Source organism: Pagrus major, chromosome 23 (genome assembly GCF_040436345.1).
Source record: "Pagrus major chromosome 23, Pma_NU_1.0".
NCBI classification, from domain to species: Eukaryota; Metazoa; Chordata; class Actinopteri; order Spariformes; family Sparidae; genus Pagrus; species Pagrus major.
Window position 1 is genome coordinate 17,461,794 of NC_133237.1, and position 18,303 is coordinate 17,480,096.

General features: G+C 42.0%; 1 protein-coding gene across 1 annotated transcript; it reads left to right on the forward strand.

Annotated features, from left to right (window-relative positions):
• The first annotated feature begins 8,902 nt into the window (after positions 1-8,902).
• ntf4 (neurotrophin 4) lies at positions 8,903-16,892 on the forward strand. Its single transcript, XM_073494854.1, has 2 exons — positions 8,903-9,368; positions 14,575-16,892. Exon 2 carries the CDS (start codon positions 14,594-14,596, stop codon positions 16,061-16,063), a length of 1,470 nt encoding a protein of 489 aa, XP_073350955.1. The 5' UTR covers positions 8,903-9,368; positions 14,575-14,593; the 3' UTR covers positions 16,064-16,892.
• Positions 16,893-18,303: the final 1,411 nt, after the last annotated feature.

An 18,303-nucleotide genomic window follows, 5' to 3' on the forward strand; every position in this document is an offset into this window, starting at 1 on the left:
ATGGCCTTATTTAAACTCTTATCAGGAGAGGAAGAAATGCTGTTGTCAGGGGTAATAAGAGCAGGAAGGATGGTAGGAAGATAAGAAAAGTTAGTCTGAAATTATTGAGGAAATTAAGTTGGATGCAGAAAGTATGCTTTCATCAAAGATGTGAGTCAGCTGACATTTGGGGGGGTGGGGGGGCATGATTACCCTCCCTTCCACAGGAGGGCACTATGACTCTGCACTGGGTGGATAAATCTCTACAGTAGCTTCCCTCTGAGGGATCCTTTGACAGATATCAGTGTCAGTAAATGAGGCCTCAAAGTGCATTGAGGAGGCCCAAGGTAGGAGTGGAGCTGCTACATACTGCACATACAAGGATCTGGCTTCTTCCATGAACCGTGACACTTCATCAATACACAGAAGTCGAAATAAACTTACAAAGAAGTGGCACAGTTTCAGGTTTGTCATTCCAGAGATGTTGTGCCATAGCAGGAGGAATGTAGGTCCTGATTGAGCTTTATGACAGAGTCATGATTGATTTATGAGTGTGGCCTCTCAACTATCAAACACAACATTGTGCAACAACGTGACTGTGCATACATCAGACTGTTTGACTCAAGTCAGGCCTTTAAATCCAAACTTAAAACTCATCTTTTCCCCTCAACTTTCAGTTAGGTAATTATTCTTTGAAGCCTTGTACACCTGTTACTATTAATATTAGTACTCCCGGTGCCTCGTTCCAGATGTTTGGATCTGGATCTTCAGCCTCTCCTCGTGTCTTTCCCGCTCTCTGTTTGTTGTCTCTTTCCTGTCCGTGCGAATGGTGCGCTTGAGGTTTCCCTCTTGTGTGTTTGTGACCAGATGTCCATGGTGGTGCAGAGGTTGTGGACACCTGGATGTGCTTGACGTCCTCCTAGATCCATATTCTTCAAATTTTTTCTTTCTTTCTTTCTATCTATCTATCTATCTATCTATCTATCTATCTATCTATCTATCTATCTATCTATCTATCTATCTATCTATCTATCTATCTATCTATCTATCTATCTATCTATCTATCTATCTATCTATCTATCTATACTTTTGTGATCCTGATTGTCCACACTGTACTTTTCCCTATGTTGATCTATTTTGTACACACAACGTCTATTGCATGTGTAAGTTTGTTGGAAGAGGGATCTGTCCTCTGTGCTCTATTGGAAGTTTCTTTAATTTCTTTTCTTTCTGTTAAAGTCTTTCTTTTTTTTTGTTTTTCCTTTCTAAATCGAGGGTCTAAGGAAAGTAAAATTCCCACATAAAATTAAACCCTTGAATGCCTTTTCATTACTTTAGCATTTCTCATGGTACAAATACTATATATGGCAATAAAAAGGTGAATAAAAGGCATCTTCTTTTGTTTTCTGTGAGTGTTTTTTAAGGGAATGAGGATATTTCAGATCTTTGATCTTTGATTATAAGACTGCCTATGGTTTGCATGTTCCACATTAGCGTAAGTGTGTCATGCAGTGTGGGACTCTTACTGGCCTGGTCTTGACTCGGTCTCGCTCTGCTTTGGTCTTGGTTTTGACCTGTTCTCAACACCTCAAAGTCTTGGTCGTGTCTTGTTCTTGATACACTCTGGTCTTAGTCATGACTTGGTCTCGTTTAGTCCATCTTGAATACAACACTACTGGCATGGCAGATACGATATGACCTAAAATCCATCAACACATAGCCCAAAAAAGTATGTATATATAATACAAAAGTGCATGATATTTGCTTTCTTGTGTCTGAACAGACACAAATTCTGCACTTCTGACCTGGACTTGGACTTGGACCTGGAGCTGATTGGTTGAACTTCTGGTTAGATGTAATTGGTTGCCGAATCCATGCATCCATTATTTAAGTTACGTCAGACACAGACAACGCACACCAAATATTTAGGTCAGACATATGACAGAAGACATCCATAATTACAGTAATTTAGCATATAAGCACTATTATGTGGTTAGAAGCAGATATAAAAGCATTCTAAGTGCTGCACTTGTCAACAATTATAAATTCTCCTATGAAGACACAGTTTGTATAATTGCGACTGTGTTTTACAATGTGGTTATCCATTATCTATATACAGCAGCCTCAACTTATGGGCGCCCACAGGAAGAGTTATAGTTGTTGACAAACACATTAATAAACATTTATATCTGCCTATAACTACATCATCTTGTATCATAAACCATTTTAAAATGTTTACACACTGCTTCTAACTTCTAACTGAAAGCAAAGTGTTACTATTTACTGAATTTGGTTTATATTTACACGTACATGCACACATGCAAGCAAACATACAACAATTTATACACATGTAGAGCCAAACACTGTCACACACACACACACACACACACACACACACACACACACACAAGGTCCCTCAGGAGTGACAGATGGAGAGGGGCAGGACGGGAACAGGGGCTTGTACAACTGGGCCGGTGCCTCCATTGTGCAGTAGGTGCACTGTAAGTCTATCCTCTACTAATTGCCAGAGCAGTTCAAACACAAAGTCTGCCTCTGAAATCCAATCCTGCAGGGTGTTGTACAGTGAGTAAAGTTTACAATGTGTAACATTTTTCCTCTGGCAAGAAAAGGGACAAAACATGGCTTATGGACGAGGGGGAGTGAGAGGGGATGTGGAGGCAGAGAGAGGACAGAGGGGTGGATAAGTGCAAAAAAACACAAAGCAGCAGGAGGTGTGGATCGTGTTGAGCCAGAAGGAAGACGTAACTGTAAATAGATCATTCACTATTTAGGCTGCATGTCTAATCCGGGGGCATCCAGACAGCAACGAGTCTGTGGCGAGTGAATGAAAGTGTAGCCGCTGTAGGTGGACCGAGTCCTGTAATGAGACACTGAGGAGGGACAGATAAGGAGGCGAGGAGGAGTGATTGAGAGGTGATCTGGGGAGAGAGAGAGCGGGGCGCTGTAAGAGGAGAGGGATCGGCGGTGCAGATGATGTAAACAAGACGAGCAGAGCGTGTGCATGCGGCGACGGCTGTATGGCGGCGTCTGAAGCGGTTTCATAAACTGACAACCACCCAGCTTCTGCGCCGACATCACACACAACACAAAATCTAAACAGACAGACTCAAGCGGGGCAGACTGCCAGGTAACACAACACAGCGCCAGTCTGCATTTTGCACCCATTCGAACCTGTTTCTCATTAAGCATTAAACAGAATTACTGAAATAAGTCCTCCGTTCCCCTAATGAGGGCTTTGCAGCTCCGATGCTCTCATATTCCCTCTCCCTCCCAATCCATTTCCCAAAGGTGAACATTCCATGTGCTAATTTCAGTTTCACGCAGGAAAGACTTGTAGGCGCATGTGTTGTTTGTTTGTCAGAGCGGACATGTTTGTGTGTGTGTGTGTGTGTGTGTGCATACTTTCCTCAGTGTGCATGTATGTTGTTCGTGTCTTTACGTGTGGTCTGGCTCCAGACCCTGTCACTCATCCTCTTTGACCTTTAGTAAGCTGTGAAATTTAATTTCAAGCTTGGGTTGCCTTTTCTTTACAATCCTACACCTGTGCCAAATACGTCCGTTGGGAAGTTGGACGGCTGCTGAAGCACCGCAGACTGGGATGTCTTCAGACTGTGAGCCAGACAGAAAGACCGACAGGAGGTGACGCATTAATCAGAGTCTGAACCCCCTGTGACTGACCTAACCTTTGACCCTTTACCTCTTTACCACCATGGATGGCGACTGGGGCATTTCCAGGAGGCTTTGGCTAATTGGCTCAGATTGCAGAGAGAGCAGCATTACGCCTGAAATTGGAAACATATGCAGTTATACTTCAGTGTGTATGTGTGTGTGGTGATGGTGGCGATGGTATCGCGGCTCTCACTGGAGAGAAGTTTGAATTTAGGGTAGCTTGGAGTTTAGTAGGTGAGTTTAATGATGGAAGAGACAATGAAAAGGATTGAAAATGTAAAACAAATCAGAAAGAAGAGATTGGATGGATGATGAAGGACTGACACCAGGTACCTTGGGGAGGTTGACGATCCGTAATTGAGGTCTGACGTCTGACTTGGTGGCTCGTTTGTGGACAGACAGACTGTTAGCTTCGCCCTGACAGCTCAGCTCAGCTATTTGCAATAATTGGCCATAATAGCTACCTTCCAATTACGCGCAGATATGAGTTTCAAACCAAGGAGGATGTCCAACTCGAAGGTTGATGTCTGACGGCGCTCTGTGTGGGAAAAATTTCATCAGAGGAGTCAGAGGTAGTAAGAGTGACATCTGGAAACTTCAAAACGCTCCAGTTTGTTTTGGGTTTTTGTAGTTGAAAAATGAGAATCGGTTGAAGATGTCAGGATTCAAAAAGATGGATAATGAGCAGAGAAAAATGAGCAGAAAATGATTCTAGTGAAACTGATACGAGACACAGTGAGTGATGTTGCAAAGGCTTTGCAAGCTCCTCGTGTACAAGGCAGGACTGCTGTACAAGGGATCAGTTTTGTATTTATGGGACTTTAATAGTGGTCTGAAAATCTGTTTGGGTCATGGAAATGATGTTTGTTGAAAAACACAAATCCCCAAAGGAAAAACCGTAGCAGAGAATTGTGTTTTGACCGTAATATACTGTGACTTAACTTTAAGGGCTTCTGGGGACATGGGGATTTGCGAAAACTGTCAATGTAACAGTATGAATGAAAACTTGTTTGGTGAGTGATCGTCTTAAATAAACCTCTATATCCCCCTCAATTGCAAAATGGTTGTGGTTACATTTGCATGTCTGAATGCATGCATATGTGTGTGTGTGCGAGTGTGTGACGTAGTGAGAGACAGCAATAGGGCAAAAGCCAAAGAAAATGACATTTCCACGTCCCTGCCTTCTCAATCATCATCTTTGTTTGACCGTCCACACTTAGCTAACAACTTTCTCTCTTCCTCTTTCTCTCACTCCAACTCTCACTGATGCACCCCGAGGCGGAAATATCTAAGTGCATGCAGGGCAAGTTCAGACAAAGACGGAGATAGAGAGAATGGTGGGAGGGTTGCGAGGATTTCGGGTGACTGACACTAAATGCCAAGAGGGAGGAACGCCGCGAGGGAGACACCGGGCAATGTGTGTGAGATATTGGTGAAGAAAATCTGGTGGAAGATTTCCCAAAAACCTAATTGTAGTGCTGCTGTGTTGCGGTGAAGAGAGACAGCGAGAGCGGAGAAGGACAAGAATGTGTATGTGCATGTGATCTTGTGTGTTTGCGCAATCAGTCAACGGGTGCAAGTACATCAACGCTCCCTTCCATCTGTGGGTATTGACAGTGTTAAATGTCTCCGTCCCTGAGTGAAGACTGCACTTTAGTCTGTCTCTCTATACAGAAGTGACCCGTTTTAGCGGCTTTGAGTTTGAAAAACCTCTTTTCATGATCCCCCTTCTCTTTCTGTGTCTCCTCTCCGGTCCCTATCTCTCCCATCCCCAAACTCTTTCATGAGCAGTCTCTCAGGGGCAGGGTTGTAACATAACCCTCCCCTCTTTTGTCTCCATTCTTTTCCTTATCCTTTCATCTTTTTAAACATTCAGGGGGAAAGGGGTTTGGTGAGATGGAAACCACTACTTGGTAAAGGAAAGAAAGAGATAGAATGTGAGAGAGCAAGAGAGAGGAGGAGGCGGGGGAGGCAGAGTCTCCCCCACCTCTGCTCATCCGCCAATTTATGGCTCTCCTTTTCAACAAGGCCATTCAAGGTGGGGAGGCTCTGTGGACGCGCTGTTCTCGCGGGTCAATAGCAAGTGAACCCCTCGTCTGGTCTGTGTGGGGACGACTTATCTGCTCCGAGGACCCGTTGAACTGTCTGTCGGCCTGCGTGTCCTCCATAGACCTCCATTGTGTCTCCTCCGGGCCTTCACTGACTTTCCCCCAAAGACCTGTGAGTGGACAGAGCAGCCAGTCACCAGCTCCTGTTTCCATCCTTTCAACTTTACAGGAGTCCCGAAACCGACGGCAGTCACCAGACCAAAATAAGTGCGTGTTTACGCTTTGCAACACATTTAACCGTGAACATTCATGAAGGTTTCCTATCAGAAATATCTGAGACAAGGTTTACTTACATGTACAGTGTGGGACAACATTACTTTCATTTACTGAGCTTGTACAATCATCTAATCCATAAAAAGATAATCAAGGGATACATGTTCCAGACTTTTTTTTCATAAAAGTAATTCAAAGCAAAAACATGCTTAAAAAGTTGTGTTGCGGTATAAAGAGATAATTTAAAAATCTCCGGATATGGAGCGTCTCCAAAAACAAATTACTTGTTTCTTTGCCCACAGCGTCAATAAATATTTTCACTTTTGCAAGCAAGTAATTTTCAGTTTACTTTATGGTACACAGTAAAAAAATAATTGTTGCCGTCTAAGGTGAGACCACACATGAGCCTAGGAGACTGATATTGAAGGGAAGACAAGTGTAAACCTACCTTGACATCACCTGTTGGCTTGTGTGCTTTCTGAAGTTTTAAGTTTGGCATTACGGCCGTTGCCATCTTGGTTTTTTGAAGTAAGAAGTGTTCATATCTAGATGATGGAGATGGATATCCTCATTGAATGTGACTGGGCGCCCGAGGACACGCCGTGGTAGCAGCTCATCAATCACAAGGAAGGCACACCCTTAAGCATACCCCGCTTTATCATCTATGTCACCCATAATTTACAAAATGGACATCATACTGTATTGTAGAAGACTTAGTGAATAGTGACTGAGACCATAAACTCATTCCGAAAATGTTGACCAAAATAATAAATCATCAGAGAACTTGGAACATATTTTCATAAGCTTACATTTGGACTTTTTTTTTTTTGCAAACAGGTTGAAGGCAAATCTGCGTTGTCTTCACTTTTTGGAGCCAGAAGTGACTATATTTGGAGGATCCCGATTGGATCTGACTAAGAACCAGAGGACACGCCGTGGTAGCGACTTGTCAATCACAAAGTAGCCACAACTTAAAGCATGCACTGCTTTATTGTCTATTTTACTCTAAATGGGACGATAATTTACAAAATGAACATCATGCTGTGTTGAAGAAGTCTTGAAACTAGCGACTGAGACTAAAAACTCATTAGGAAACTGTTTACTGAGGTAATAAATCAAGTGTAAACGGGGACATTTTCTCATAAGCTTACATACAATCAGACTTCTTTTTGCAACCAATGGAGTCAGCTCCTGCTGGCCTTAAAAAGAATGCAGGTTTAAGGCTCTTCTGCATTGGCTTCACTCCGTCAATATTTTATAGCAGGGTAACTGTTATCTAATATTTAAGTATTTCAATTTCTGTTTATACTAGAGCCCGGCCAATATATTGATTCAACGATATTATATAATATTAGCCTATCAGAAATATATCAGCATGTGCTCCGATATGTAAACTTTATTTTAGAGATAATAATGTAGACAATTGTTCAGTTCCCAGTTTCAGTGCAGTGATGTCATTTTAGATCATTAAGGTTATTGTTAAACTGTAAAATATTCTGCCTCCATTACAAGTCTTTATCACAAGTGTTTGATAACCACAATTTTTTACTCCTTAATATTGGTATTGAGACTTCTTATCAACTGCATTTTATTGTACAATCTAATTATATAATGACAAATAAAAACCTTGAACCTTTTTTTTTTTTTTACAATAAAAGGAAATGAGAATAGTTGCTAATAAAAATGATTAATTGAAGATATGAATGTTTGTCATGGCTGTAGTTTAAAATAAGAAGTTATTCTAGCGTGCAGTATTGTTAATAACAGCAGGTTGGTGTGAAAGGGGGCCCCACGCTAACCATTGCTTCAGGCCCCCAAATCAGCAAGTCCACCCCTGTGAAAATGTATATAGTGAATTAAACAAACACTGCACAAGTTGAAATAGGTTTGTGTAGTAGTATAGTGTCTTTCAGGAGTTGTTTTTGTCCTGAAGCATGTATTCTCACTGGTGCTATCTTTGTCTTTACTTGGAAAAAACACGTCCGGAAAAAAAAAAAGCCATAAATCTATTAGATCATCTAGCGATTAAATATGAAAAGTACAATTACCACAGAGGCACAGCCAATGAGGCCATCAAGATCCAAATTATTCTGTCAACTGCCCTTGAGCAAGACACCTGCCAAAGTGCCAGGCACATACCAACCCCTCTAAAAAAAGAAAGAAAGAGAAACTGGCACAAGCAAACAGGAAGCAATCTGAAAGAAGACTCGGATTTGGCATTTAAATATAAGATTACATCTTCAAGGAATGATTGTGCCAAATGGGATACTGTTGCACCCTGCACTTGCAGACCTTGGCGAATTAGCTTCATGTTGTTTGTAATCATTTGCACTCGTGTTACCACCCCATGATGAACTCACGTTACATGGACTTGTACCAGCACCACATTGCCAGTAATTCGTCAAATTGTTTTGTTGTTAAGTGCGGGGCGGGGATGAAGAACAAAAAAAGGGGGGGTAGGTAAAGGTACAAACTATCTCAGTCACGCACATGTGGAGTCTAACTTCATCAAACCTAGCTAGCTAATGTGACTTTTAGGCTAATTTTGCGCACTTAACCCTGGATTACTGCTTTATATTATATGCATCTGTCTGGGAAACGACTCCTAGATACATCTGCTCTAACAGATGTTACTCGTTGAATGTTGTAGGTCTTCTTTCAATATACTAACCTCATGAGGGGGGGAAAAAAACTTTGACTTCTCTCTGCACTTCCCAAGAGAAACCGGAGTCGCTAGCTGTGCAAAGCTAGCAGCGGGAATCAAGAAAGTGTACCGGAACTAGCTGTTTTCCTCTTCGGAATAAAAGCACCGCAGCTGGTCGAACGTTCCATAGCAATGCATCTTTCGCTAAGGAGGTTTTACTTTGAAAGTCCCGACCGGAAGCGGCAATTCAAGCTAGCGCTAGCTTGATTGTTAGTCCGACTTTACGCGTTTCAGGCGGAGTTCAGATCTTAAAACATTTGGCCAACTTCTTCACCTCTCCACTTCTTCGTTCACATATTTGAACTGAGATACCTTTTCCCCCTCGCCTTCCCTGGAGGAGTTACAACTCATGGAATATCTCAAATTTGTGGCAAGTGTATATTTTTGATACTTTTTTTCTGGAAGCGCTCCCAGGACCAGGAGAGTTTTCTGCTTTCCAACGACTTTCCTTATTATTATTTTGTTTTTCCTCGTCGGGATTTTTTTTGGGGGGCCACATGCGATGTCACGGACAATTAAAAGAAGAAAGAAATGTTTGTGCTTAGTGTTGTGGTTACCGTACGAAGGTGTTTTTTGAGTTTATTTTCTTAAACCAGTTGAGCGACTGGCGACAGGACTCTATAATCAATGTGGTGTCAGCTGGAAGGACGCGGGGTCCGGATCTCACCTAAACGGTATGGCTGTAAAACATACATGCAGGCCTCCAAATGTCCACTTTAAAGAAGTGTTTTACTATCTTACAGTGTGTATTAATTAAAATATGCACACATTTATCAATTTATTCATGTATTTAATCAGTTAGATGGGCTACTGGTTACATAATGTAATCAGCAGCCCTTAAGTTATTTAAATAGGTCAGTTTAACAACATTTTTTGGATTCACACAATTCACATTTTTATTATTTTCTATGTATTTGTCAATAAGCTCACCTATCTGCATACATTCATGCATGCAAACACGACTGTTTTTTAAATGCATTTTTTTTCATTTTATTTTCAATGCCCAACTCTCGCTTACTCATTCACCCTAACCCTGCACAGGATCAAAGCATTTTGAACGAACTAATCCTACTTCACATTATATTTTCCTTGGCAGTGCTGCAGTTGTTAGCCCATTTCACATTTTGTTTTCATTGGCAGTCAGTCAGGTGAGGTGAGAACTACCGAGACACAATCCAAACCTGCAGGTAGATCACACACAAGTTGTGATATAAAACATACCAGCAGATGATGTCTCAGTCCGATAGTGTCAGACAAGATCAGGGATCAGGGGCTGACAAAGCTCAGTGGGTGGTAAATGCACTAAGAATCTGAATTTATTTGGGAGAAAGGCTTTTACATATGTCATGAAACCGCTTACAAAACACTGTATGATGTCAGTCGAGCCGTTAAAGATGTGTCATGCTACTTTATTGCACTACAGCATGTACAGCAGCTCATCAGAGGTGTGTGAGAAAGAAGGATCTGATGTCACCGTTCATATGGAGGCTGGATTTTGCAGGCTGAGCGTGGTATGAAACAATCACAGACCTGGAATTAATGGGCTGTTTGCACAGTAGGAAAGCCAGGCTCTGTAAATGAGCACATGTGAGGCCAACGCTTTTATTTCTCCCTCACACACAGAGAGAGAGAGGCAGAAAGGGAGGACAAACACTTACCTGCTGCATGTGTTTTCCATGTCACAGCCGCTCCTGTTGTCGCTGTCTTTAGGGTCACATGCTCGCATGCATTTCAGACCGCTTAGTCAGCCCAAACGTGTCATAAAATCTGCTGAAAGATGTGATGCGAGGTGGAAACCGTCCTGCAATCAGACGCCCTCCAGACATCTTCCACCCCTGATGCTGTTTGGGTTACACGACATCAAAGAGGCAGGATTAGGACAGGACGAGGCCTGGTCCAAACACTAACACAAATTGCATTATCTCTCTGTCAGATGGATGTGTCTGACATTAGCCACACATGAGGGGGGGGATCACTATGTTAACAAGCTAATAGCACAGTAGCCACTGCCAGGTGTGGAGCTACTTTATGGCATCTGGTTCCTGGGGTGGGTCTCGCAGCGAGGGGCCCTCTGGACCATAATTCCCCCTGATTCCTCTTTCTCTCATGCTGTCTCGTCTGGATTAAACCCCTGCGGTTCACACTGGCAGCACTAAAACAGAAGTCAGACCAATTTGCCTGGTGCCAGATTTCCTAAAGAAACACTTTCCAGTGCTAGTTTTCCTTGCGGTCATGTGTATTAGAGCAAAACCGCTGAAATAGCTGCAGGTCAAAAAGGTGGTTTGATTCCTGAGTTTAATGCTTTTAAAAGAATCATAGAGATAATATTTCTCATGTCTGAAAGTACTCACTCGCAACTATTTTGATAACCGATTAATCGTAAATACCTTTTTAAAGCAAAAATGTCAAACTTCTTCTGATTTAAGATTCTCAAAGGTGAGTGTTTGTTTTGCTTGTTTAACATGATAGTAAATGTAATATCTTTGGAACTGTGGGTCATATATAAAAGAAATTTGTGGTCATTGTTAAGGGTATTTTTTTCATAGTTTTCTGATGTTTTAGACCAAACAATTAATATGTTGATTAAGAAAAGTATTGATTAGATAGTAGATTAAACAACTAAAAGAAAATGAAAATAACACACATTAGCACCTTTTTAACACTAAACAATAATAACAATAAATGCAAGAATTACACCAGTTAACAGGAATAAAATAAAATGCTAACTAGTGTTTCAGAGGGAGGAAAACTTTGCATGTTAAAAGACTAGTTGAAAGGAAAGTGAAATAGATCGGTTTCAAGCTGTCACTTAAAAATGTTCTCTGAGGTCGGCTTCCTGATATCTTCTGGGAATGTTACACTATTGCAGTTTGTAAGCGGTGTTAAACATGTCTGGGTTTATTATGACTTTCTGAACCTAATCTAACAAATGCACACTGGAGGATCTGTGCGAACATAAAGACTCCACGTAGGCTGGTTCTTCATAATTAATGCTAAATATGGAGGCCTTGGAGTTAATGTCATAGTTTAGTCTGTTTAGTCTGTTTATTCATGCAGTTTTGCTTGGTGACGTGGTTGATTTCTGTCTGTTTGTTTAGGCCCTGTCCTGTGGTTTCACGGTATTCCTCCTGTGCTCATTTGGAAGAATTTCAGGCTACGGGGATTAGGATTAACATAAGTGTGTAGTGTTGAGTGGGGTTTATGATTTAGAGAGACTGGGATTTCTTTTGCGTGTGTGTTCTTCTTGGGGGGATTCAGAGTGCCTGGGTCTGGTCCAGAGGGTGGAAGAACGTCGTGGTCCTCGTCTAGCCTTGCAGGGAGCGCAAATGATGCGTGTCATTGCAGCAAATGGAGCATGGTGATGAAGTGCTGCTGCTGCTGCTGCTGTTTTACAAAGAAACCACTTAGAGAGTCAGCCCTGCCTGCCTGCCTGCCTTCTGTGTGGTGTCTGAGTGCTCCCAGAAAGCCCTTAGGAGGCATAAAGCTCTCCTACAACAGAGGACATACTCACATAATACAAATCCTCAAGATTTTTCCTGGATATTCTCCCTGCTCCGCCTCCTCGCCAAAGTTGACTGACTTGAAATTATCCTCTCATCTGATAAGAGTCACCAGACCGTGTTCAACATTGATGCAAACACTTTGTTTTCAGCTTTTATTGCCGTTGAGGGGTGTGTTCAGCCTGATTTACCACGTATATTGCCTTGATTGGGTTTATTTTGGAAGGCCCAGACTGTCGATCAGAAGCTAGAGAAAACAGGAACTTACTTTGATGTGTTTTACCGTCAGCACGTCATGCAGGCACTTTGAGCGCCTGGGGCGACAGCATGAGTGATGCGTCAACCAAACCTTGTTGCTCCATGGCTGACGGCTGCATTGTGTCCAGGGTGCGGCCCTGCTGAGTACATGTCCTGTCACTGAAAGGGTTTTGTCACTCATTCACATGCTCACACACACACACACACACACACACACGCTGATGGTCACGATGATGCATCCATTCAGCCACCCTCACACACAAGCCAACAGCCATGACATCAAGTCCTTCACACTTACTGTATTTTCTGCTGCCCAGTGTGTGTGTTTTTCTCCTTCCTCGCTGCCTGAGGAAGCAGCGAAGGAGCCTCGCCAGTAAAGCTGCATCTCTGACATTCTGATCATTCCACCTATTTTAACTCTTTCCAAGTGACCTCCTCGCCGCTTGTCAAACAAGTAACTAAAGTGATGTTCACCTCCGCCAAGTAGGCTTCAGTGTACTGTATGAATGCCATCCCCCCTGTGCATGCCACATGGATGGGTGACTGGAATATTTTTCCAGTTAGTCACAGGTGAGCCTTCGTTTTGAAACACGAATGACTCATTGGCTCAAGTCGTGCTTTTTGTTCAACACAGATGATGTCAGACATGACAAACTCGTGTTGCTGAAAGTGTCGTCAGAAAGTGTTTACATTAGGCTTAGAAGAGGGAGTGTTTTATTTGAGGTTTGTTCAGATCATTGTAATCATAATGACTTTTCAATTTGTTACCATTTAACACGGGATCAGACTAATTAAGAGAACATTATATACCTCCGTGTTATAAACAGGAAAATTATATACATCATTATTCATACCAAGAGAAAATGTGTAACTTTTTTGCTTTTGAATAACTTAGTTGAATTGTTAAATGCACATTACACCAGGCCTGCAACTAACAATTGCTTTCGTTATCGATTCATCTGCTTATTATTTTCTTGATAAATGAATTGGTAAGTCTATAAAACATAATAAAAACAATAAATGTGATGTTTTCAAATTATGTGTTTTATACAAAAAACACTACAAAACCCCAAAATATTTATTTTATTATAATATAAACCAAGAAAATGCTCAGATGCTGGAGTTGTCGCTGCCTAAAAATTTACTTAATTATCTGATTATCAAAATAGTTGCGAGGAATTTTCTTTTTTTTCGCAGATCTTAAATAAACTTTTAATAAGATTTTACTGCTTTTTTTCATAGAAAATCATTTAACCTATTGCTATTGCTGCATTACCAGAGCCCAAAGAGGGTTTATATGAAAAACTCTGCTGTATTTGATTTGTATTTTTGCTGCACAAAATCAACTACTAATCCTTTTGTTATCACAAGCACAAAGTTTAAATAAAGCAGGTTATGGCAGGCAGAACGTTTACAATAGTGATGATCACCCTATAAGTGAACTCTTTCAATCCAAGACAGCAGATGTATTGTATCATGTTCAGACATCCCCTTTTCAAAAGAAAACAAATTCAACCACAGACCAGGTGTGATCAAGGAGAATACCTGAGGTTTACTTTAGCAATGCTGCGATATCTTCGTCTAATTTGTGTGTCTTTGGAAGTAGACCAGAGGTTAGCCGTGTTTGTTGCCATGTTGGTTTGCAGATTTAAACAGATTCTAAGAATCTTGGATCAGAGAAGAACCTGTACCAACAGAACAAAAAAGAGAAAAAAAAATCCTGTCCTTAAAAAGTTGAAAGGGAAGGCTTGTTTTCCTCGGGTCACAGATACCTTTTAATCCACTTCCTTTGGCTGTAAAGTGTCTGACTTGCATACATACCAGGTTGTCAGCGTCTCCGTTTGAAGGTCAGACGGCAGAATCTACGGTGTTTGTAGCTAAACGCCATCTTCTTTCATGAAAAAGAAGAAGGCGACCTTGCAGTACTATTTTTCCACGAGTTCTGCCAAGATTTTAAAGCCATACCTCAGTGGTTAAAGCACCACAGTCATAAAGCTGCGGGCCTCCAGTAAAACCTCTTATTTTACCTTTTAATTGAGGTACTTAGGTTAACTGTAGAAGCCACAATGTGCATTGCATAAAATAACATTGTCTCTGTCTTTCTCTCTGTTTCAACCCTCAGCTGATACGTCTTGGGAGTGATGCACTGGCTTCCCCTGGTTGCCATGGTGATTGCCTCGGCCCTGCCCTTCCCTCACAACCCTGTGTCCAGGATTGCTGCCGCGACAACAGAGCCTGGCTTTGACAAGCGCAGAGAGCACCGTCATGAGCAGGCTGCTCGCCTCGCAGCTCCCCCTCTGGACTACAACTTCCATGGAAATGCCTCACAAACCGACTACAACATGGCTGCTGATCTTAGCCAACACACCGACAGACAAAACCTCCAGAACAGTAAGGATTATGTGCAATCCTCCGTAGATGAAGAGACTCGCATGTTCAAAGTGGAGAACCCAGAAACCCACCAATCAAAAAGCGACTCAGGCAGTGATGACAAAGGCAGTGTCAATTTGGATGTTCCCAAAGAAGGAGGAACGCTCAGGACCGAGGATATTTCCAAGGATAATTCTTTACCAAAGGACTACAAAGCTGACAGCAGCAGCAGGCAAGAATACTTCAGTGTTGTGGACTTTTCCAAGAAGGACATTCTTGAGGACTCTAAAGAAAAACTGTTGCAGGTTTCTACGGCAGAAACCAATAAAGCTGTCAGTCCTGCTGCTAATCTAAAGGTTCAAAGAGGACCAGAACCAACTGTTCCCTCGGACAAGCTGAGAAATGCACCTACAACCGGGACAGGTAGTCAGTGGACACCTGGGGCTGAAAGAGTTCTGGCTGAAGAGAACTTGAACCTGGAGGCAGGTCTGGGTCTGGGGACCGGGCTGGACAGTATGTTCGAAGGAGACGAGATGTTTCTGGACGCACATCCCCGAGTCCTATTCTCACCCTCCCTGTCGCCTCCAGAACAGCCCCCTCTCCTGCTCATGTTGGAGACTGGCCTGCTGGAGGAGGACAGGGACAGAGAGGAGCAGGAGGACATGGACGGACACATCGAGGGTCATGGGGATCGGGCGATCGACAGGGGCACGACTCTGAGTTGGGCAGACTCGTCCAGAGTTACCAAGGAGGCTGTCCGTGCTGTTAAAAGGGTTAAACGCTCACACTTGATTGACAGGCGGAGAGGGGAAAAGTCGGTGTGCGAGTCGGAAAGCGTTTGGGTTACTGACAAGACGTCCGCCATCGACTCGCACGGTCAGAAGGTCACCATCTTGCAGGAAATCCAGACCCAGACAGGACCACTCAAACAGTACTTCTATGAGACTCGCTGCCGCCAGGCCGAGCAGCAGAGCAACACTAGCAGGTCGAGGGTTGCCGGCGCAGCACCGAGATCTGTGGGGACGGGCGTAGCTGGGGCTGGCTGCTTGGGCGTGGATAAAAAACAGTGGGTGAGCGAGTGCAAAGCCAAGCAGTCGTACGTGCGAGCGCTCACCAAAGACGCAAACAACCGAATCGGATGGAGGTGGATCCGAATCGACGCATCCTGCGTCTGTGTGCTGCTGTCCAGAGCGAATCAGGCAGTGGGGAGGGAGGTCTTGTCGAGGAAGGGGAGAGGCTGAGACAGAGAGAGGAGGGGGGGAGACAGAGAGAGATGGCAAGAAGTAGAAAGTGACACAGAGCAGAGCAGCTGTGACATCCGTCTGTGTGCACTTTCTCTTGCTGGTGGTGTTTCCTTTGGATATTTCTGCCTTAATCCAGTTTTTCAGATATCTCTCTCTCGTTTCCGTCCCTCCCTCCACCACGACTTCAACTGACTTTTGAAAAAAACAAGAAGACCTCATTACTAGATCTTAGGGAAAATTGTCATATATAGAGATTTTACTTTAAAAGTACTGTTTTTGTATGATTTATCTTTCATAATCTAAGTTATTTTTGATTAGTATGTAAGCATGTGTATGTCTTTGATATTAATATATTCCTTTATATATATGTGTACAATATGACACCAGTATACCTTTATGTATGAAGCTATGTATATCTGTGTGTATTTATAGAAGAAGTCTTCATGGAGTGGTAGGTCTCTCCAGTGTCTGATGATAATTCCAGCCTCTGGTCCGCTCGGGTTGTGAGAGGAAGGAGCGCCACCTACTGAGGCTCCATTTTACCACTCCACACTGTTCCCATATGGATTACCAAGAATACTGTAACAGTGCTTTGATGGGGGAAAATGTATTGGAGACAGAATCTACAGCATGGGCACACTTAAGCAAAGATTTCACTCAGGCTGATGATTTGACAGTTTTGTGGAAGGATGCATCTCCGTCCGTGGATCTTATTAAATGTGGCTCGTGAATGTAAAACCATGTGGTTTGTGAATTATATGACACACAGACAAGCACATTTTACCATCTGCTGGTTTGTTCAGTTTGCCTGCCAAATGTGGTAATAAAGGATCTTTGTACTCTGCAAATTATTGTTACACAACTTAACTGCGGAATTGAATTCCCAAAGCACCCTGGGGTTAATTTGGAAAAACAATCGTTAATACAAGTAGAAAGGCTGCAACTAATGATCATTTTCATTACAGTTGTTGATTCATCTGTTGATTATTTGCTTGATTACTCGATTAGTTGTTTGGTCTATAAAATGGTGTCAAGAGTTTCCCAAAGCCCAAGATAACGTCATCAAAGGTCTTGTTTTGTCCACAACCCAAAGATATTTAGTTTACTGTCACAGATAAGTTGAGAATCAGAGACTTTTGACCTTCCTTTGATTAGCTGGCGATTAATTTAATAGTTAACTAATTGATTAATCGTTGCAGCTCTTAGAGGTAGTAAATAGCGGGTATTTTACTGCATTAATTTGCTGGTAAGAAGTAGTTTCCACAGTATTCAGATCTGTTATGTAAAAGTAGCAATAGCACAATTTAAAAATACTCGTGCAAGTAAATGTCCTGCACATTTTGTGCTTGAAATGTTAGTCTGCAAAGTAATTAGTGGCTATAGCTGTTGAAAAAAGCTCAATATTTGCCTAAAAAATGTGATGGAGCAAAGTATAAAGAAGCCTAAATTGGACATGTTCAATTTAATTACAATAGAAGTATTTGTAAATTCTAATTAAGAAGAAATATTTGAGTAAATGTACTTAGTTACATCCATTGCACCCACCTGCAGGAAGGAAAAGAATGAAACAAATCAATCAGGAAAAGAAAAAATGGAGAAAGTTTGCGATGATCAGCTGATCCACCTGGATCGCTTTATTATTTTTTTTCTATTACATCACCATTTTCATTATCATCATCGTCGTCATTATTGTTTATTTTCCGGATGATATTTTTCCATTTGTATTACTATCACTTTAATCATGGAAATCTGTTAAATCATTGCACAATTTGTTCTCAAAATGTACACATACAATAGCGTATTTGAATGACCATTTTCAATGTTTCATATTTACTTTTAAAACTAGTTCAAATGAAGCCAAGAAGGAACGGAACATGTACATACATTTATCCAATACATACCTAAAGAAAATAAATAGATATCGTAAAAAATAAGAAATACAACTGAAAAAAATACACACATTTTACAAATTGATCCCCAGGCTCCCACCCCCTGTAGGTTTATCATACAGATATATATTTTTTTTAAAGACACCTCATATCATCTTCACCACCAAAAAAATGTTTTTAGGTCATTGTCGTTTGTTTGACATGCATCGTAAACACAGAGGCTAAAGGTTTTGTTTCCTGGGCTTCCTCGGGCTCGCCCTCTCTTCCTGCCTCTCTCTGATCTCACCCCCCAGAGAGCTCTTGGTTTCTGTTATGGCTTGTGTGTGCAGTAAAATGACCGGCTTCTGT